Here is a 22,835-nt window from a genome sequence, read left to right on the forward strand (position 1 = left end):
GACAGACTCTAGGTCCATCCACCTCACTACAAATAACTCAATTTCGTTTCTCTTTATGGCTGCGGAATCCTTTTAACCAGTGTACATTATGGGCAAACATTGTAGCTAGAGCAACATGCTGTGATACATTGTTCTGAGCATTTCTTATGGAAAACATACTTTGAAATGTTACTTACGTTTAGAGTTTACTTTTTTGATACCAAAATATCAGTTCCTGAGATCAGGAGAGACTTTCGTCTGTTTGTTCATTTTTGTATCCCCAGCACTAAGAACAGCACTTGGTATATAGTAGAAATGGAAACAGCATTTCAGGTGCAATCCCGTAAATCTTAAATGGATCCCTTCCCTGCAAGTCAGTCGCAAAGCCAGGGGTACATGTTGACTTTTTGAGAAGACACATAACACAGACAAATATTGACGTTCAGGTCAATGAAAACCACAAGGTTTTTTTTCCATGAGTCATCATCACGTGCAGTTGATTTTTTGACCCTTGAGGGTCCATTCGTTGGAAAGGCTTTACACTGACCTAACACGTATTACTGCAGAAAGTTGTCCCACCATCTGTTCTGAGCAGAGCCATCTCTTACCTGCCCTGAGACAGTCAGGTGATTGGAGAGGCCCAGCAGGGGGGCCAGCCTGGGCTGCTGCTGCCCGAGGCTGGAGGATCACACGGTCTCGTTGGACCCCTCCTTCCTATGGCCCCCTCCAAGCCAGCCCCATGTGCTCTGGGATGTAAGGAAAGTACTGTGTCCCCAGGGACCCCACTGCTGGCTGTGGGAGTTGGTCCTGAGAAGCAGAAGGGCGCCCCTGTTGAGTGAGACTGAGTGAGCTAGTCTGAGTTCAGGGCTCCATGGCCCGGGGCGGGGACAGTAGCCTGGGTGGCACCTATGGACAGCTGGTCAAGGAGCAGATGTGCAAAGCAGAACACACCTACACACCCAGTGGAGGGATGGCAGAGCGTCTGAGACCCTCCCCTTGTATTTTGTTGCCGGGACTCTTAGAGGGAGTATCTGGAGAGGAAATCTGGGGAAAAAGAACTTTCTGCTCATCAAGCCATAAGGGCTTAGAGCACTGGGGTGATTGTACTCAGTGTGGGTGGACCAAGGGTGTGCTCACACATTCAAGTGTCATCTCCTGTGTCCCTGGCTATTCCTTCTTTGTTCCATTTGAAATTTGGTCAGTGTGCCTTCTAAGCCTTTAGTTTGTCGCTGTGTACACAGGATCGGACACAGAGCTGTGGCCCTCCACTAGACTTTAGGCAGCCACGGAATTGGTCAGTATCACTGTTTCCAGCTCTTTGGTCAGCTGTGCATGAACCTAAATAAATATCCCACCAGGCAGCATCTTATCAATGTCGGTGGCGGAGGACTTGTCAAGTAATTTGCCAGAATACAAGTATAATTTACCTCATCTACCTATCCTGAAGTCAGCTCAAAAAAAAAGAAAAGGAAAAAATGAGGATGACTATCCTGAATTACTATCTTGGTAATTCTGAGCGGACGCTTATGACTGCTGCATTCTTTTCTAAATTCTCACAAGCCATCAATTTAATAATCCATCAGTACAAAAGTGTGGGCAAACGGGTCACTTCTAGTAGCCTCTAGGCTTTTACTCTCAGTAAATCTCTGACTAACTTAATGCTGGAGAAGTTAGTACTATCTAAGTCACATTTCTACGACTAGCTCACTGACTACATTCCTTCCATTATTTTAATAAAATTAGCGGTACAAGTGAACTCTACCTTAATGCAATCTCATATACCAAAATGTCTTTTAGATTTATTTCAGAGGGATAGTAACAAGGTAAAATGAAGAATACTGTTTGAAAGGAAGTCTCTTTAGATATCAAGCTTGAAGCTTCTTTCATGCAACAAAACTGGGATGCAACATAAAATTTGATTTACACGCAGCTCTTCAGAAGCATGCCCTGTGTATAAAGAGGTAAAGAGGGGTCTCTCCATAGTGCATCCAATCGTATGCCTGGACAGTGCAAAGTGGAGGCTGGACCAGCTGCCCACCATCAGTTCTTCTGCGTGCTGTGATTAGCATGCTTTGTCGTCGGCTGGCGTGATTATAATTTCTACCACACTCTGCCTGCTGTCTGTTGAGCTGAATGGATAATGACATTTTTATTTAGGTTAATGTGATATGAGATGGGGCATGTAATATGAAAAATGTTTTAAAAAGCGATGCAGAGAAAATATTGTAAGACTGGAGCATGATCTGTATGTTGGACAATACCATCACTTCAGGTTTGCTTCCTTGCCTTATACCCAAGCAGTTATGGAATATTTACTCTTACACGAGTTGCATACAAACAAAAGCTCTCTTTGATGGGCTTGCAATCATCTTTATACAATCCACAAACCCCACAGTTATTCCCCTAGATTTGCAGACAAGCAGGCATAGGTGGCTTGTGCAAACACACATGCACAGATGAATGCACAATGCTATCATCACACAGATCTTAACAAAAGACTCTCATTTGGTTGTTCTGTTTCATCTTCTTTGTAGGATAATGAGTGAGTTCTATTTTTGGTTTTTCCACATTTTTTTCATAATGCACATATGTTATATTCATAATCAGAAAAAATAGTAATGTTATTAATTTTTAAATTAATGATTAAAAAGAATGATTTGGGGGAAGGATTATAGTCCAGCAGCCAAGCCTGGGGATAAAGTTTCCCATTTTGCATCTCTCACCTCTCACATTGGTTATCTTTTTCTTTTTCTTTTTTTAATTTATTTATTTTTGGTTGTGTTGGGTCTTTGTTTCTGTGTGAGGGCTTTCTCTAGTTGCTGCGAGCGGGGGCCTCTCTTAATCGCGATGCGCGGGCCTCTGACTGTCGCGGCCTCTCTTGTTGTGGAGCACAGGCTGCAGACGCGCAGGCTCAGTAGTTGTGGCTCGTGGGCTCAGTAGTTGTGGCTCACAGGCCTAGTTGCTCCGCGGCACGTGGGATCTTCCCAGACCAGGGCTCGAACCCGTGTCCCCTGCATTGGCAGGCAGACTCTCAACCACTGCGCCACCAGGGAAGCCCCCTGGTTATCTTTTTTATAGATGATGCTGAGTGTACGGATGGTCAGATTTTTGGTAACTAGCAGTAACCATCAAGGAAAAAGCACCATCCGCAGCCTGGGAAGGAAATTCTCCACGGAAGGAAGTCCTTGCTCACCTGGAGTTTACTGTATAGTTGCTTAGTTAAAAAAAAAAAAATGGAATCTTTACTGACTGAGTCTGAGCAAGTGTGAATCAAGGTGTAGACAGAGGACAATAGAGTTAATTCCAGGAGGTAGAGAGGTCTTCTCGAGGCTAAGACTCTGAAGTTGTAAAATACACTTGGCCTGGGGAGAGAAAACACTCAAAGCCAATAATTAGGTTTCCTCTCCTTGGCACTGTCTAGTTGTGTGATGGGCAAAGAGCTTAACCTCAATAAGTCTATTTAGTCATCTGCAAAATGGGAATAATAATACCTCTGTTGAAGAGTTGTGTCCAAGATTAGAAACAAAATGTGTGCAAGTTTTAGAAGGCAGTGAGTGTTCCGAGCCTGGCGGCTGTCCTCTGGAAGAGTCCCATGCTCCCAGACTGGTTGGGGTGCCCGGCATCATTCTCTCTTCTCTTCTTCCACGCGGACAGTGTCCTATTGGATCCACCTGTCTTGCCTCACCATGTTAACATCACTGCCTCTCTTACATCTGTCCCCTCATCTTTTTCTCCCTAGGGACCACTCTAATTCAGGCTTTGCTGCCTGTAGCCTGGAACATAGCTATCATCTATGAGGCATCATCTATGAGATCATCTGTGAGATTCTTGAGAACAAGGACCATATCTTAAGCATCTTTATAGTCTGAGTACCTTGTATAGTGCCTGGCACATAGGTGTACTAAGAAAACAATTTTTGAAAGTGCCTCCTGTCTTTTCACTTTCTAATCCATCCTGTACTCAGTCACCAGATTGGTCTTCTGAAAATACTTGTCATCTGAGCAATGTTTTGTTAAAATTCTTTGGAGATTCCCACTGACTTAGGGATCGCATGTTGGAGCCTTTACTGCCCCCAACTAGGAAGCTGCCTGCTCTTAGGACATAGAACAAGCTTCTTAGAACATAGAACAAGCTGCCTGCTCTTAGCACATAGAACAAGCTTCTTATCCTACCCTCCAAAGCCCGCTAAGAACTGAATCCTGCCAATAACCATGTGCGTAAGCTTAGAAACAGATCTCCTCCCAGTTAAGACTTCAGATGAGATCACTGCCCAGGCCAACAGCTTGACTACTTGACCTTGACGCAGAGGCACCCAGCTAAGCCATGCACAGATTCCTGACCCACAGAAGCAATGAGCTAATAAAGGGTTGTTGTTTTAAGCTAAGTTTTGGGGTAATCCATTACACAGCAAGAGATAACTAATACACTTTCAATGACACCGTCTTCTGGCAACTGTTGTATGTTGTCATGTATTATTGAAGTTTTTGGTATTTGCTCTGTTAGAAATGAGCACAGTGCAACACATTCAGTTGATTCTGTAGAACAGGATGACTGAATATTCCTTGAGGGCCTTGACATAGAAGGTATGTAAGAAACGTTAATAGAGTGAGGTGCTCTTTCCATTGCAGCATGAATGCAGTGCAGTTTGCTGGGAGCTGGCCCTGAATGAAAGACCTGAGACCCATGCTGGTTCTACCTCTTACTTTGGACAAGTCGTTTGAATCTCTCTGAACTTGAGTCCTCACTCACTCCCAACTGAGGGGCTATTTGCAATGAGCTGCAGAGTCCCTTTCCATGGACATGCTAGGATTCCGAGGTTACTAAGCAGCAGCTGAGACAGTTGCTTGGGGACCATGGAAAGAGCAGGCAGCTTCCTAGTTGGGGGCAGTAAAGCCTCCAGCAATGCCATCCCTAAGAAGGCCTTTTGGCATCTGTTTGACGCACTGACTTCAGAATTACATAAAGATCTAAAAGGCAGAATCTGATTATATTTATGCTTACATAATTTAATAAAAGTGAGACTCCAGATCCACTGACTCCTGGCTTGTTGCTTTTTTCTCCAAAATCAGCATCCACATTCCTTTTGCTCCTCAGTTAATTAACTTCTAGGTTATAATTTTGCTCAATGCAGCTCTGATGCCATGAACTTGAAAAGCAAGCAAACACGCACAGTTAAGCCTCTGGAGCTCCTGGAGGTTTGCGGAATGGAGTCAGCCTGAGTGCTGGGGGGAGACACGTTTCCTGAGCAGGGAGAGTGTCTCTCCTGTGTCAACTCAGACTTCTAAACTGAGATGCCCACCCCCCCTTCCACCCCCCCACATGGATGGTGTGTAGGCTGGGTGCCGCACCTGTCCATACACGAAGAGAGATTCAGAGAAGAGCCCGAGCAGAGGCTGCCACTCTGAGATCAAACACGGCCCCTGGGAACCACCCGCCTGGGGGCCACGGCAGAGCAGAGACTCCAGAGGGACCACTTGAGGTTTCCCTGCTCCGCCCCAGGGTCCAGGGGACGTCTGGCATCTTGGAGGCTAAACAGCTGAAGTGGAAGCCCTCTTCCTTACTCCCCGCCGCTTTCAAGGATTTAATAGCTCCTCACTCTACAGTGAAGTTTGTACCAAGCCTTCCCCTGACACAGAACAGCCGACTCCATGCCTCTACGTCTTCTTCCAGTTTCTCCTCACTAATCCCTTCCACGTACACCGTGTTCCAGCCAATTTGTACTCCTCTAGTCCCTGAACACACCCTGTACTTTCTGTCTAGATGCCTTTGTTCCTGCCGCTCATTCCACCTGCAACGCACCTTCTCCCTCCGTCAAAACTCAGCAAGATCTTCAGGGCTCAGTTCCAATGCTGCTCCCCGTCCTGCCCCCTAACGTGGTTTCTGATGCTCAAGAGAAGATGTGCGCTCTGTCACTGTCCTGGTAATAATGTAGGAGTTTCTGCACCTTCTACATTATAAACCCCTTAAAGACAGGAGCTGATAAATATTGGTTGAATTTTATGAATTTAATGTTTCATTCTGTTTGGCATTCTTAGACCTGTTTATAATGCTGTTTAGGAACTCATCAGAGGGGGGATTTTCTGAATAAATAAGGGTCAGCTAATGGAGATGGGAGATGGTATTTAAACATATTGTTGGATTAGAAAATAGAAAAGTAATATGTTAGAGTGCTCTAAACTGGTGACTAATAAATGTAAAATTAATACCAGTTAACGAAACTTGTAGCCTCCTTCTGCCACCCAGATATTAAAAATATCCATGACTTATTTTATGCAAAATCTCCCGCTGCTAAGTATCAGCTCTAGCCGTCTAGGTGAATAATCAAGTGTCATTTCTAATAAGTCAGTGGCTCCTGTCAAGAGTTGTAACCAATGAGAACTCACCCTGATGAGGTGGTGGCCACTGGTGTTGCCAAGCAACAGGCAAGCTGGGAGGCACGTTTAGATGCTCTTTTAGATTTAACCAGCGGCAAGTCAGAGTGACATTATGATGCTGGCAAAGGAAAACCAAATTATAACCCAGGATGGGGTGCCCATGATGAAGAGTATGTTTTCTTTTGAATGCAAATGGAAAAGGAACATGCTTAACCAGAATTTAAACAGTCCATCATTATACCAGTTTTAATTAGGAGACTAGGTGTCAGTGGAATACAACTGTGCTGCAGGATAATGGTCTCTTGCTGCTAGATAAATACCTAGACGTTCTGGAAACTGGGCAACTGGTCAGGCAGGGACAATGTATTTTTGGACTCTGAAGTATTTATTACCACAGCCATACTTGGTTATAATGACTTTCATTTTTATTGTCTGGAAGGATTAAGAAATAAAAGCAAATATTAAAAATAGGCTTCTGGAGGCAGATGCAGCCCAGAGAAAGCTGCTTGCTCCAACATTGCAGGAAGACCATGTTCTGTGACAGAAGCCCTCGTGCGTGATTGTCTGAAGCGTTTACAGTGAAAATTTAAAGGCCAAACTGAACTGTGATGATGACTGTAATTCTGCAAAGACTTTTGCTCTGAAATGGTCATGGCTAGGCATTTACTCATAAGCTGGCCAGATCAACTTAAATTTTTAAAAATTGTAGTCATCCCCGAGCAATATGTCTTCTCCAAGGCAGGAAAGGCCTAGAGGGAATAATAACCACATCTGTCTCCGTCTTTAAGATTCGTACATTATTGACTGTGTCTTCCTGACAGGAAACATCTGGATGAAAGTGAAAACTTAGGCATTGAGCTGGATCAGCAGTGACTGGGAGGGATACTAGCCTTCCCTGTAGGTCTGATTTTTCTGACTTTTCTTTCTTTCTTTCTTTCTTTCTTTTTTTTAATAAATAGTCTGGTCAATCAAGATTTTATTATGTGCGATTTAAAGGTCATTAAAAATGCTGAAGCTAATTCTTTTTCTCTGGCTGCGTTGGGTCTTCTATGCTGCGCGCGGGCTTCTCATTGCGGTGGCTTCTCTCGTTCTGGAGCACAGGCTCTAGGCGCTCGGGCTTCAGTAGTTGTGACGCGTGGGCTCAGTAGTTGTGGCTCGTGGGCTCTAGAGTGCAGGCTCAGTAGTTGTGGTGCATGGGCTCAGCTGCTCCACAGCATGTGGGATCTTCCCAGACCAGGGCTTGAACCCATGTCTCCTGCATTGGCAGACGGGTTCTTAACCACTGCGCCACCAGGGAAGTCTAGTCTGACTTTTCTTTAGCTGAGTCCCCATGTGCAGACATATGATTTGCTCTTACTCTTGGGTGACACACACAGCCAGCTTCAGGCTCTCCTGTTTGGAGCTGCCAGGTCTCTTCTATCCACTCAGTGGGTCACCATCAGCTTAGTTCTCTGGACAAATGAGCAAATGTCCACCACTTTTATGGGGCTTTGAGGACTGAGAAGATTTGAGCTGCCGTATTGGGTTGGATCCGTGGTCCATCCAATGTGGAGCTTGGTCTCTGCTAGAAGTACTTGGTAATGGAGTTCCCCATGCATCTGCCTCCAAAGGCATGGTGCTCAAAAGCCTCACTTCTCTCAGTAGCCGACTATGATATTAACGCCCCATGTTTTCACTTATTGAAAACTTATTTGAACCCAGAATAAACAAAATTAAACAGACTTATTTACTGCAGTTTTCCCCCCAAACTTTTAATATGCACAGTGAATCCCTATGTGTAGAGGAAGCCCGTTTACAATATTTTACTGAATTAGATGACCATGGGGCCTTTCCAATCCTCAATTTCAAATCCTTTTCCCTGGTAGTTATTCATAGCTTGAAGTTCGTCATCATATAAGTACGGTTTACATGCTTTTCTCCTAAATGTATTATTTTAGTCTTGCTTACACTGAAGGTTATCTGACACTTTTGTGCTGACTTACACAATCTTAGAAGAGTCTTAGAAACTTACTCCAACTGATTTAATATTTTTCAAACCAGAAGAACTTAGAGAAATATACAAATGCATAAATTTCATGGTCGTCTCCCTCTCTCAGATGAATTATAAAATTTAAAAATAAAATTAGTGCTAACCCGGGTCCCCAGGGAATCCCCTTATTTATGTATTTCCTCAGAGAAGGATTAATTCAGCCCCAGTTTTGTTTCTTGAAACTAAATCTATTTACTTCCTGACCCATAATAAATTTTTACACAATCCCAGTGTTACTTATTAATAGTCTTTGGTAAAGAATCTAGCAAAAGAGTCTGTAAAAATCCAAGTCTACTGGTTGCCCCTTTAAAAACAATTAACCTCTTAGGAGATGGGGTGAAAATTCCGATAGGCTAATCAGACAGAATTTTCCCTAATAAAAAAATCAGTTGTTTTCCCAGCAATGCTCAGCCATCCTTTCCTATAAATCCCGATAATTTGTCTGTCACTGGACTCTGATTTTGATGAAATTTTCACTGGTTCTCTATCTCTCTATATTATCTCTGGTAAGACATAAACCCAAAACCAATTTTATTTTAAATAAAACCATGGATTCATGATAGAATGCTAATTTTAAAGTAACTTTCAGGCATTGTTGGCCAAGACAGCCTAAAATCCACACAAATAAAGACAGTGCCATCCAGAACTTTATGAATATTAATGACACCTACAGACACAGGGAGTAAAGTACTTAACTTAGGCTGCCAGGGGCTGAAGGAAAAAGCCTCAGAATTCCAAGGGAAAACACATCTTTATTTCAAGAATAAACTCTCAAGTTTGATAATAAAAGTCCCAAAGCAACTTACTAATTCAGAAAGGACTGGAGATTATTGACATTCCATAGCTATTTGTGGGAAAACTGAGCCAGGTTCCCATGTCCCGGGGGAGTGCGGGCTCCCATGGGTTCCCCGAGCTTCTCTCTTCTGTCTCCTTTGCCCCAGGCCCTCGGGGAGCCTTCTTCTCCTCTTTGCGTCTCTGTGACCTGCTTTCTCTGTTTCTACATATGCCTAGACTTGAGACCCTCTAAAGAGAAAGCCAACAAGCGGCCACATCCTCTTACGTAATTTTTCTTTGATGAAATTATTTCCCTCGTTTCCCTTTTATCTCAGTTGTAACATATATCCTTAGGTAGAAAGCTTCTTGGTTCTGTGATTCCCTATCCATCCATCCATCCATCCATCCATCCATCCATCCATCCATCCTCCAATCCAACAAATCACTGTTGAGTGTCCGTTATGTGTGTCATGCTATACAGTTAACAATAAAGAAAAAATAAGTAAAATAAATGGAATGTTAGCTGGTGATAGCACCACAGAGAAAAATAAAGCAGGGGAGGAGGATGGGGTTCTGGGGCCCAGCTCTTACAAGCCTGGGGAGTCTGTGGGTCTGAGAAGGTCAGACGAGGGACCAAGAGGAGGACTCGCCCCGCCAGTGCTTTCCAACAGGGCTGTAACCAGGATCGTGCCAGGGCACTTGTAAAGCATACAGATTCTCAGTCGCCCTAGAAATTGTCATTCTGTAGGTCCTGGGGTGGCTGGAATTATGTGTTTTAAACAAGGGTACTAGGTGATTTGGGCGCAGCCCTTGGTCACACAGGGTTTGAGAACAAGTGACTAGAAAGGGAAAGCCCATGTGAGGTTAAAGTCCAGGGAAGCATCCAGAAACTTGGAGGGTCCCGGGCGCTGGAGGAGGAGGCAGTCAGAACACTGACGTCTGGCAACCAGCCCTCCCATCTTTCTCCCCTCCACCCATCTTCCGTAGGATAGGAAGATCCTCCATCCGGTCTACGCTTTGGTGTAGAGTGACACTCCTTGCTCAGAGCCTCAAACCCTGCTCTTCATATACAAAGAGCTGCTTTAGGAATTAGGAAAACTTTTCACTCCCAACAAAGCTCGCAACTCCAAGACCATTGTCTCAGTAGGGCTCAGGAAAGCCTCATGTGCAAAACTGAGCAAAGACCTCCTCGTTCTGGAAGTTGCCCACTGCCGCCTCCTTCTGAAGCAATGATTCCGTGGGGGAGAGAAAATCCAGGACGTGATTTATGGAGCATGAAACACACAGATATTGGCTTAACCCTTGAAAACTATTATCTTTGTCATGTACTTTTTAGTCCTCATGTTCCTTTCTTTTTAACCAGCATTTAACACCTTTGTCTGCTCCTTCCTCCTTGAAAAGCGTTTCCCTTCCACATTCTCCTGGACTTCAGTTTCAAGCTGTTCTTCCCAAGTCATCTCTGTAGGTCTCTCCTCTGCCCCTCACTTATATATGGTTCTCCCCAGCCCTCTTCTCATGCTATATACACTCCTGGGGTGACCTCACCCATGTCTGTGTTTTCTCTCTCTTTTTTTTTTTGCGGTACGCGGGCCTCTCACTGTTGTGGCCTCTCCGGTTGCGGAGCACAGGCTCCGGACGCGCAGGCTCAGCGGCCATGGCTCACGGGCCCAGCCGCTCCGTGGCACGCGGGACCCTCCCGGACCGGGGCACGAGCCCGCATCTCCCGCATCGGCGGGCGGACCCCCAACCACTGCGCCACCAGGGAAGCCCTGTGTTTTCTCTCTTGTAAAAATTTTCTTTTTTTTTAAATTGAAATATAGTTGATGTACACTATTAGCTTCAGGTGTACTACATACTGGTGTGACATTTGCATTCATGATGAAACAATCACCACAGTAAATCTAGTAACCATCTGTCCCCAAAGTTATTACAGTATTATTGATCATATTCCTTATGCTGTATATTATATCCCCGTGGCCACTGTCTGTGTTTTTATTTTTTCATTTTTTTGTTTTTGGCTGTGTTGGGTCTTCATTTCTGTGTGAGGGCTTTCTCTAGTTGTGGCAAGCGGGGGCCACTCACTGTCACGGCCTCTCTTGTTGCGGAGCACAGGCTCCAGACGCGCAGGCTCAGTAGTTGTGGCTCACGGGCGTAGTTGCTCCGCGCCATGTGGGATCTTCCCAGACCAGGGATCGAACCCATGTCCCCTGCATTAGTAGGCAGATTCTCAACCGCTGCGCCACCACGGAAGCCCCCTGTCTGTTTTTGATGACCATCTTTCCTACCCTTCTCTCCTGAGCTCTATATCTGCAGCCAACTTCTGCCTGATGCATCTACTTAGATGCCTCCCAGACACCTTAAATTCACCAGGTCTAAATTCTCCACAGGTGGGGACGAGGGTGACTAACTCTGCTCCGGAATGGCATCCTTTCAACAGAAACCCAAGAACCTAAATTGAACTATATTGAGTAGAAAGATGATTTCCAATGGAGCTTTAAGTTCACTTGTAGAATATGTTAAACAATGAGCTAGATCTGAAGCAAAACCCGGGTAATCTGTCTATGAAAATTTCTCTCCCCCTCCCTTCCCCCTCCCTCCCCCTCCCTCCCCCCTCCCTTCCCCTCCCTCCCCCCTCCCTTCCCCTCCCTCCCCCCTCCCTTCCCCTCCCTCCCCCCTCCCTTCCCCCTCCCTTCCCCCTCCCTCCCCCCTCCCTTCCCCCTCCCTTCCCCCTCCTTTCCCCCTCCCTTCCCCCTCCCTTCCCCCTTCCTCTTATTTACGGCTACTAGGCGTCTCAGTGCTATGAACCACTTGGAGGAACTCTATTTTCTGCAGCTAATTCAGGCGCTAAGAATTTGATTTCTGAACCAAAAGGAGAAAATGCTTGGGACTTCAGGAGCCCTGAATTTGTTTGGGCAATGATGCTGTATCAGTTTCTGGAGTGTGTCCTGTAGGGTGTTAAAGAAATCTAGACCCTGATAAGATTCTTTTTTTTTTTTTTTCGTCTTCAGTGTCAAAAAAACTTCCTTTCTTACTTAAAAAAAAAAAAAAATCAGATACCCTTCATCAATTTATTTTTTAACAAATGATAAGATTCTTTCTGTATCTATAGCATTGTCAAGTCATTGTTTACTCACAAATGAGGAAGTGGGATGCAACGTGTTGGAGCTCCTTATGTCAAGCCACGGTTTACCTACCTCTCCACCCCAGCCTTCCCCTTTTGGTTAACTCAGCATTTTAGTGACTAGGTGTAATAAAGGTGACCCAAATAATGCTTTACAACTTTTTAAAGAAGCAGGCCCTTCCTTCAAACAAATTCTCGCATGAAACCTCAGTATATAACAGGGCTGACTGTGGCGCAGGGCTCCTGGTTCCAGGTGTAGCAGGTACCCCCCTCCTCATGTTTCCTTGTGGGTAATTTCTACCAGTGGTGGTTCCCAACTCTGGCTTTACATCAGAATCGCCTGGGGAGCTGTAAGATCCCCTCAGACCCAGGCTGCCTTCCAAACCAAACCAACTTAATCTAGACGTGAGACCCAGACAGCAATGGTTTGCAAAGCTCCCCAGATGACTCCAGTGTGTACCTGAGGCTGAGAAAGGCTGGGTCCTGCCCTCCCTTATCAGGCCGAGGCGTTTAAAGAAGGAACTGAGCCTGCGTGGGCCAGCCCTGGGGGGACGGGGTGGGGGGCATGTTAGTGTGCGCTCTCGGCTGCCCTCCTGCTGGGGGGGGCTGCAGCTGCCCACTCCGGGTGAAGCATTAGCAAGCCCACACCACCAGAAGACAGGCTGTATTTCTCAAACAGCCTTACCAGTGAGAAAGGAGGTTTCTGTCTGAAACCTGTTTCCGTACCTCAGTTGGTTCCAAACTTAGGCAGCAAACGGAGGAGTGTTGCTTCTGATACCCCTAGGTTTCCAAAGAGGTCCCATTTGCTTCATCTCCCTTCCACCACCCTCCAGACAGTCCCTAGGACAGTCCTAGGGAGCTTCAGAACAAGATAGGAGAAGCAGTCAAGCAGAGAGCTTAAGAGCATTCTGGAACTGGGTTCTAACCTTGGCTTTGCCACACTTACTAGCTATGTGATGTGAAGTGCATAATCTCTATGGGCCTCAGTTTCCTCATCTGTAAAATGGGATTGATAATGGTATTTACCTCACAGAGATGTGGTGAAGATTAAGTATGCTAATACGAGCAGGAAGCCTTACAGTGGTGTCTGGCACATGGTAAGAGCTGTGTGAGTGTTAGCTGGCTATGTAAAGGCTACGTATGGAAACACAAATCAAAACCGCCTTGAGGAAAGAAAACAACAGAAAAACCTCACTGAGGATGGGCAGGATCTCTCGTTTCTGAGTTTATTTGGATGGGATTAATTATGAAGTCTGGAACCCTCTCCTCTTCTGGGGGACTTCAGAAGACTTAGAGGAATTCAGCAGGACCATATGGGTGAACCTCTTGAGTTGAAGCTCAGAGTAGCTCTCATGTATTGAACTGAAGACAGGCCACTCCAAGGCCAGGCGTTCTGCAACAGCTAGATGTGGTGGCTGACTCTGGAAGGGCACTTGCTCTGGAGTTTCCCATGTACCTGGGACTCACACCGAGGCAACCCTTCAGCCACGTCACATCAGAAGGGCTCAAGGGCTCAGTCATGAGCTGTTGCTGTTGCAGAATTCAGAACAGGCATCAAAGCCAGATGAGCAATTGAGGGGCCATTAGTGAGGATCAGGTGTGAGAGCACTTGGTCAGGAAGCAGGACAAACAGTAAGTTTTATTTATACAGCTGGTAGGGAAGGGTGGGTCCCTGGGTGGGGGAAGGCGGCAGCCCCGGGTTTAACAGCATCTTGTAAATGAGAATTTGCCCTTTGACCTGGCCACAAAGATTAACTTGGGCATGCCCACCCCCCTCCCAAGAGTTCTGCCCAAGGACATCCTCGTATCCATGGCCATCTCTTCCCTATTTCAGACTTGATTCAAAGCTCACCTTCATTTCAAGATGTTCTCTAGTTCCTTGCTATGTAAAGTGTGGTTCATTGTTCAGAAGCATCCACGTCACCTGGGAGCTTGTTAGAGATGCAGAGTCTCAGGTCCCACCCCAGACCTACTGCATCAGAATCTGCATTTTAACAGGATTCTCAGGTGATCCGTTACACATGAAAGTCTGAGGAGAGCCCCTCCAGTTTTCTCCTGGGTGCCCCCAAAGTGCCGGGGACAGAGCCTTGGGATTTAGCAGAAGTGCCCTGAGTGCTTGCTGACTCACTACAGATTCATGGCAACTGGGGCTGCGGAGGGCTAGAGAAAGGGTAGACACTCCAGTACAGTTTCCTGTGCTTTGGGAATAATAGGGAGGTTTGACGGGCATAGCGGGCAGGGCAACGGACAAGTGACGCAAAGTGAACCGGCTCCCATCATAATCTGGAGAGAGGAAACCTGCTCTTCATGGAAGAGAGTCTGCGTTTCCCAGGTCTTACCTCATTCAGCTTTTCAGGACTGAAAGCAGACGTCAGGACACTTCTGACCTCTTCCCATCTTTTGTCACGTAAAAACAGGACACTGTTGGCTACCGGTTTGGGCTCCAAACCTGATGCCTGGTGGAAAGCGATTAGCAGAGAGTTAGGACACAAGGGAGCCCAAGACTCCTGGGTGGCAATACAGTCCACGATAAACACTCTGGTTCCAGTCACCCGTGACCAATAATTAGGAGACTTGTCTTGCAAGGATGTAAAGAATATAAAAGCTCATGGACAATGGTCTCTAGATCCATGGCCGAGGACCCACCGGGAGCAGATGGGGAAGCGCCCAGTTCTGGCCCAGTTCTATCTTGTGACTCTGTGGTTATCACCGTAAATAACTCAGCGGCGTCTGTGTGTTCTGCAGACCCCCTGCAGAGTGGGGGTTCCCGGAGGACCCAACAGCTGGCTTCTTGGAGGTGGGCTCGTCTTTCCTGGGATTGAGTTTCATGTCTGATCTATTTGGCAAGGGGTTTTGTGTGGCTGGATTGGTTACGTTGGGCCAGGAGTTGACAGACTCGTGTCTGGGTCTTTGGAATATGCCTGGGGGTGGGGGGAGGAGAGGGAAAGGGGAAAAAGAGGGTCCTTCAGAAGCATATGCCCCAACAGAGCTGTTGCAAGAGAACTCCTTCCTGTCATGATGTTTCTGTGTTCTTTCTCTCATTCATTCACTCGTTCTTCTCGTTCAGCGAATGTTTGTTGAATGTCTAATATACACGAGAAGTTGGCTATACGGTGCTGAATAGAGAAGACATTGCATTGGCCCTCAATGAGTTGATAGTCTAGTGGGGAAGCAGACAGTTACCTCCTAAACTAACAAATAGCTGTCATTACATTTCATGGGAAAGTGGGTGTTATGAAGGGGGAGAGAGGGCAGCGAGGTGAGAAAATGATAGGGGATTAAATGGCCAGGAAGCCTTCTCTGAGGAGGAGACAGTCCAGCTGAGTCTGGAAGCACACAGAAAATGAGGTCTCCTTATCCCTTCTTCCCAGGCCAGTCCCTTCTTTCCTAAGACCACCTACTCCCACCAAACGGTCAAAACTGGGGGCCCTCACAGCTGTTCAGAGCCCTGAGCCCCAGGGCTGCAGGGTGAGGGGAAGTAGGGGGACTGGAGGACAAAGCATTCTTCAGAACTGCATGTGATATACGGTTTTGCTATTCCTTTTCACTGTTTTAATTATAGTTGAAACATGAAGCCAGCCACCGTTAACTCAAAAGCCTTGTAAAAACTCCTGTTCAGAGGAAAATGATAATTTTCTGATAAAATATGAACACTCAAAATAACCTATAACGTAACTGCAGAGTATCTGGGGGGATTTAATTATATATTAGAACCAAGTTGCTGGGATATTTTTTCTGCAGAGGAATACCTCTCTATATTTAGAATAAAATTCTTTAGGAGTGCTGTGGTCACTCTACAGAATTGTGGTTTTATGGAATTTTTAGAACATAACCCATTTGTTTGGGTTCCAGGATCAAAGGAGGAAATGGTACATTCTGTATACTGGCAAACGCCGGTCCCCTGCCACGCTACCTGTCCTAAAGCATTTCTTTCCAAGGAAAGCTGGGTGGTGGTTTATGGGCTTCTGATGAAACAGAGGAAATTGGAGATAAGAGTCAAAGTTGACTGGATTTTGTCTCTGTCCTTTAGACCTAAGGATTGGCTCCGTGATAGTTTTTATCTTGCCCTTGGAGGACAAATCCAGCCCTTGTGCAATATGTCAGCATTGTCTCCCTCACCAGCTTGCAATACTCTCCCTTCAGCCTACAACTCCCATTAGAATTCTTCATTCTCTGATGGAAGATTTCAGAAGCGTTGGTTAGAGTAACCAAGCTATTTTCATTTCTAGATACGATACTGGAAGAGGGAAAGTGGCAAGTTGGTCATTTCAGAAGAGCAGTCGGTTGGTGAGGGGACAGTCTGACAGATTTTAGAATGCGTAGCTGGAAAGAGAAGGCTTGCAAGATCAGATTGTGGTCCTTAGTCTGTACTTTAAAAATATCTATTGAATGCGTATTACATGGAAGAGATTTGGCTCTTTTTTTTGACCCAGGGTGGTAGAATTAGGTTCAATAGTGGGAACTATGGGGAAAATTCCAGCTCCTCTAAAGGAGAACTTCCCAGTAGTCTAAATAACTACTAAAAATAACCTGCCTTGAGCGATGAGCCCCTATCCCTAGAGCCTGTACCCCACTTCTCGGAAATTCTGAAGGGGAGGTTTGAGTGATCTGTGGGCAGCCCATCCCGGGATGAGAAGCTCCCAGCTCAGGCTGCAGGGTTTCCAGTGCACAGCACAATGTTTCACATAAAACAATGAGACCTGCCTCAAAACAGACAGGGGTCAGGCAAATGAGGTTGCACACCTGGGTTTCTGATTCTCTGCAGTCTGTTCGGTCTTTTAAGTAAGAACGTCTACCTCTTGGAGCTGTGGACCCATCATGTGAGTTGACCCTTCTCCAATAAAGATGTTAAAAAAAAAAAAAGGAGGGGCTTCCCTGGTGGCGCAGTGGTTAAGAATCCGCCTGCCAATGCAGGGGACACGGGTTCAAGCCCTGGGCTGGGAAGATCCCACATGCCGCGGAGCAACTAAGCCCGTGCGCCACAACTACTGAGCCTGCGCTCTAGAGCCTGTGAGCCACAACTACTGAGCCCGTGTGCCACAACTACTGAAGCCCGCGTGCCTGGAGCCCGTGCTCTGCAACAAGAGAAGCCACTGCAATGAGAAGCTCACGCACCGCAACGAAGAGCAGCCCCTGCTCGCCACAACTAGAGAAAGCCCGCACGTAGCAACGAAGACCCAATGCAGCCAAAAATAAATAAATAAGTAAATTTATTTAAAAAAAAAGAAATGCAAAGCTGAAAAAAGTAGTCAGGTTTTGAATGCAGTGACAAGAGCTTCCCTAAGTCATGGGCCAAACCATTCTCATTTAAACGTAAATCTCCCTGCACCCATTTGAAAACCAGAATGCTTTCTTTTACTCGATGTTTTATTTAAGAGAAAGGGGACCAGAAACTCTAGATGAGTTAGTTTTCAAAAACTGTTGGTGGAGAGGGACTTGTTGCAGGTGTGGGCGAGGCATATTTGTGGCTAACTTCCTGAGGCCCCTCTGTCCCTTCTGGGTAGCAGCAGGCAGGTCCCTGGGGGTCCAGCACGGGTGGCCCGATCCATCTGGAGCCCCGGGTGGAGTCTGCCTGGCTCCCGAGCTCTGTGACCAGCTGCGCTTCTGCCCCCGGGATGGGGCACTGCTGTAGGCACAGGGGCTAATAAGGTTTCCAGGGCCGTATTTGCCTCAGAACTTTAGCAGTCTCTGCCAGTGCCAAGTGCTGCGTGGTTTCACAGGAACTCGTCCTATGATTCCGACATCCGTGTGCTGAGAGCGTGAAATTAGCCTTGGAGAGGTTGTACCTGGGGAGCCAGGCCCTGGGGGTCCTGGATAAAACCACTCCCCAAATCTATCACGTGGCTTTAGATGTGAGTCGATGGTGTGAACCGGTGCCTGGAGAGTTGACCCCCATGTTGCCTGTGAGGCCCTGAGGGCTGGCATCTCACCCCACACATGGGTGACCACCACCACCTTCCACTGCACTCCACAAACATGTGATGGAACCTGGCAGTGGGCATGCCTGCTGCCTGACCTGCTTGCCATGCTCATCTCAGACCAGGGCTCAGAGCTCCTGGCAGCAGGTTTAGTGATCAAACACACCCCCCCTCTCCCTTCCCGCATCCAACTAGACCAACCCAACACGGGCCAAAGGCCTCCCTACCTCTCAGCACCTTTCCCACGGCTTTCCCAACTTGGGCCTTAATGACAGGCCAGGAGTACAGCGTTCTACTGCTGGTTAGGACCATTTCTGCTGAATCAAGTGGACCCAGCTCCAGTTTCCGCAGATAATAAAAAGAGAGCTGCCCGCGTGGCCTCATTGAGTACCCGATAGCAAGAGGATCTCATTAAAAATACCTGCATAAAAATAGCCAAGTCCAGACGTGCTGGGGCAACTGAGGTTCTATCATGCTAAGGAGACTGATTGGGGTTTACAGATAAACTGTGGTTGCACCACTGGAAGCAACTTGAGGAAGTGTTGAGGGCAGTGATAGAGGCCCAAGGGGTCCATTCGGAAAACGGGCAAGAGAAAGCAGTCACGTTCCATGGAACTGAGCGCCTTGAAAATGTGAATGGGGAAGCGTGATATAGGAGCTGCCACCCTGGGTCCAAGCCATAGAGTCTGTTCAGCCAGGTGTTCTTGAATTGGAAAAAATATATATCATTCAACAATTTTTGAATTCAAGTATTTGCTCAATACTGACTTATGTCAGCGAGTTCCCTGTGGTGTCGTCCCAACTCCAGCCAGTGTGCTCTGTCAGTCCCTCATGGGATGCCTACAGGTCACACCAAATTTCAGAGCTAAACCCAGCTTCCCCATCCCGGCCGCTCTCCATAGGCTGTCAGGGGCACACAGAAGTCAAGCCTGGGTTTGTGAGCAGAGATGGGTTCTTACAGCTGGAAAATGAAATCACGCGTTATTTAAGTTCCTTTTCACTTCATGTATCAAACTAATATGCTGAGGTATTTTCTGTCTCACAAGGGACCATTTGGTAGAAGCTTGCATGGAGTAAGTGTTTAATGTTTACTGAATGAATGTATAATAAAGCTGAATTGCTGAACACTTAGGTAAACATGGCTTATCAGAGGGAAGGTGGCATGGTGTCAGGAAGAAAAAATCGTGCCACGCTAATCTCCTTGAGTCCTTTGAGCAGATAAATAAGGAGATGGATAAGGGGGAACCACAGAACCCAATGTAATTTGACTTTCAAAACCTGTGAGAAAATCCCACTCTAAAGTTGGTTTTTTGAAGATTGAGTCACTAAGTATTGTTTCCTCATGAATATGGGATTGGCTTAAAGACCATAAACAAAGCTTAGGATAAGTGGCTACATTCCCAGATGGAAAATTACCAACATTGGGGTTTCCTAGAGATCTTATCTTTGATGGACCTTTTTACATGTTTGTGAATGACCTACAAGAGGATGTACATATTGAATCTCCAGGTACTACCTAGTTCTTCTGGGGAGAATGTCAAGTTGATGGAGAGTCAATTCTGCTTGAACGAGAATATATCGGATACTGAGTAGTCGTTATGTGTTTGGGCCCTGGGGTATAAAAAGAGAAGGACAGGGCTTAAAGTTAATCAAGTTAGGGTGAAAGCCATGCACTCATTCATGGTAAATTCTAGGAGGCACGACGCGAGCGATTGTGAAAATGAATGATGCAGGTGATCAATGCTGTGAGCGTTCAGAGAAGGGGAAAAGTAAATGAGGGTTGAGGTAGGGAAAGCTTCATGGGGGGAGCAGAATTTGAGGAGAATCTGGACGAATACCAAGGGTTCGGATGGGTGTAGGAGAAGTGGAGGATTTTCTTGTTAATAGCAGCTAATGCACGGTGAAAACTTGTCTTGCCTGCGTGTAAAGCAGGACTTACACACATCATCTCATTTAGCCTTACAACAGCCTAATAAGGCAGAGCATATCCCTGTTTTCCAAAGGAAGAATGAGAGGCTTAAAGAAGTAATTTGCTCAAGTTCACATTGCTAGTAAATATAAGACCCACTGCTGTGCTGTCTCCAATTCTAGTGGAGGTGTCAGCATGAGCAAAGGCCCTGGGGCAGGGCTTTTGGAGAGGTTGCAGAGAGAATGGAGAGGCCGCTCCAGCTGGGGTGACTGCTTGTACTGGGGAGGAGTGAGAGCTGAGGTGGGAGCATATGTAATGGATCTAAATTATAGGGGCCCTTAAATCTCACCTGAGGAACTTGAACTTTGTCTTGAGGACACTGTGTTGAGTGAAAGAAGGAAATTAGAACCACAGTTTGGAGGTTGGGGCCTAGAGATCTTAGTCAGGGGGTGGGGAAAAATAGGGAGGGTAGACACATGGTTTGGAGGAGAAATGGACTGAAACTGGGCAGCTTGACTTGGTCCCCTCTGCTTGAACGTGTATTTTGAGTGTGTGTCTGCCCCTTGGACATCAATCCAAGAGCAGCTCTATTCCAGGTCAGTTCGAGGGGTCTTATACCTTGGTTACATCTTGGATGTCATGTGAACATGATGGTATGGAGGCACATGGCTGACGTGTCCCATCTCACTGCTCAGAGGCTCAGCCGTGGCCAAGAGCCGTGGCAGCCCTTGGAGTGCTTTCCACGCCTGCCGGCACGTGGCTTGGTGGTCAGGGCCCTTGACTCACTGGCTTCCTCTGTTTCTCTAATCAACCTTCCTTGCTGAGTCTGGGGGAGCAGCAATCTATGACTGCCTTTAACCATCAGACTCAGTCTCTAAAATCCCGAGGCCACAAAAACCTTCAGGGGACTTTGAACAGGGGAGTAACAACAGAGTATCTGGGGGGAGAATCAAACGGAGGCAGAGACGTGGCTAAGCTTCTGTATTTCCTTCAGCCATTCTGAGGTGATGGAGGAGTTAGCAGGCCAGGCGATCACCCCCTCCCAGATCACCTCCTTCTAGTGGCCACGTGGTGCCTGGAAGTGTGCATGGTGCTCTGGGGCCGGAAGATGAGTGTGCTTTGGGCGAGTAACAATTACTCAATGAAACCTTGATAGTCCAGAGATGTCACCTAGGCAGCTATTACAATAGTGACAGTAGAAAGAGCCCTGGACTTGAGTTGGGAGATGGCACCTAAACCCTATTAATCTTCCTCCTGTGAGTCATGTGACCAGGGTTGTCACTTAACCTGAGTCTTAGTATCTTTGTCAGTAAGATAGAGATGATAATTGTACCAGTCTCATAAGTTCCTGTGAAATTTAATGAGGGAAAAAAAAAAACCCACTCTGGACAGCTCAACCAGTACAGAAAGCTAGGGGGCTACTGCTAATTTCTTTAGGACTCAGTCCCAGTCACCTTACGTCTAATAAGCCTTTCCTGGTTCCCATCCTGGAGGGTGCAGTGTTTTCCATGCTCACCGTACCGTATTGTACTGGTCTCTTTCCTCTCTGCCTCTGTCATTAGACTATAAGCTCCTCAAGGACGAGACTGAGTTTTCTATCTCTTTCTAATCATTACCTAGACAGTGCCTGGTATATATGGCAAGTGTGCAGAAGTTTGTCAAATAACCAACAAAAGAGTGCCTACATTGCTTACTACTCCTATAAGAATGGAAGATGAGTTTAATTTGCCAAAAAAAAAAAAAAAAAGGTTGGCTCATAGTGATTCTCTGAATTCTCACAAGCAACTATTTATCAACTCCCTTTAGACTTTTTCCAAAAATCAACATGAACGTTATTGATCATCTCTCCTAGAATTCTCATCTCCTCATTTTTGGAAAATATGGACAGCACTGAGCTTTGCCATTTTGTCACCTCTTCAATTCTTTGGGATTTCTCATCAAAGATAAAAAGCAGGATATGTGCTTTCAAAAAAAGATGGAATATGTACATCCTTTAGTGGGTTAGAGACTTGTTACTTGGGGATGAATTTCCCTTGTAATGTTACTTGTCTTCTTTTTCCAGCCTTAAGATGTTTATACTCTCTGGGAAGGATGTACGCGCGGGAAGCTTGATATCTTGCATTCCCTCCGATGTTTATTAACCTTGCTCGGTCTTCCTCGGTCACTTGACTGAGGTCACTTGACCCTCTGGATTCCTCCAGCTTTGAACACAGCTTTCAAAACCCTCCCGGTTTTAGAATTTTATTAGCCTCAACTCCTCTTGAGGTTTAGCTTTCTTGAAGCGTCTCTTAAATGTAAATGCCATTCTTTTGTAGCGTCCTATACATCCCTTTTGAAAACTCAAATTCACTGGGGAGCACAGTTTTGAGTTGAACTGATCTAAACCCTACAAAAGGCCCAATCACATCCCTGTGAGATGTGATGTGCGGTCCTTGCATCTTAGAATGATTCCCCATCCATCCATACGAAGAAAGAAAATTCCATACCATTCTGTTGGTGAAGTTACTGAACTTCTCAACCAATATCTGCTTGATCATGTCCGGGTCAGAGGTAACGATAAACATCTGACGACCAAGATAGTACCTGGGAGGAATAAGAAAATTACTTTAAAATGTGTTGTATTTATCTGCCCTCTTCTCCTTTCCAAAAAGAATTCACAGTGGCTTAGAATGAAGGATAAAAGATAAATAGGAGGTAAAGGTGTGGAGAAGATGAGGAAATGCATGGCTGA

The 22,835-nt window shown here is 46.1% G+C and overlaps 1 protein-coding gene across 2 annotated transcripts in view; it reads right to left on the reverse strand.

Annotated features, from left to right (window-relative positions):
- Positions 1 to 22,835, reverse strand: part of TBXAS1 (thromboxane A synthase 1) — a 150,679-nt gene that overhangs the window by 60,628 nt on the left and 67,216 nt on the right. Inside the window, exons 4-5 of one of the 2 annotated variants that reach the window (XM_060156550.1) lie at positions 22,591 to 22,687; positions 14,617 to 14,733 (exon numbers count right to left, since the gene is read on the reverse strand). In XM_060156550.1, coding sequence (XP_060012533.1) covers positions 14,617 to 14,733; positions 22,591 to 22,687 — 214 coding nt within the window. Of the gene's footprint in view, positions 1 to 14,616; positions 14,734 to 21,151; positions 21,207 to 22,590; positions 22,688 to 22,835 lie in introns of those variants that run through there. The other variant, XM_060156551.1, reaches the window with a different exon arrangement.

This window comes from Lagenorhynchus albirostris, chromosome 8 (genome assembly GCF_949774975.1).
Source record: "Lagenorhynchus albirostris chromosome 8, mLagAlb1.1, whole genome shotgun sequence".
Classification (NCBI taxonomy): domain Eukaryota; kingdom Metazoa; phylum Chordata; class Mammalia; order Artiodactyla; family Delphinidae; genus Lagenorhynchus; species Lagenorhynchus albirostris.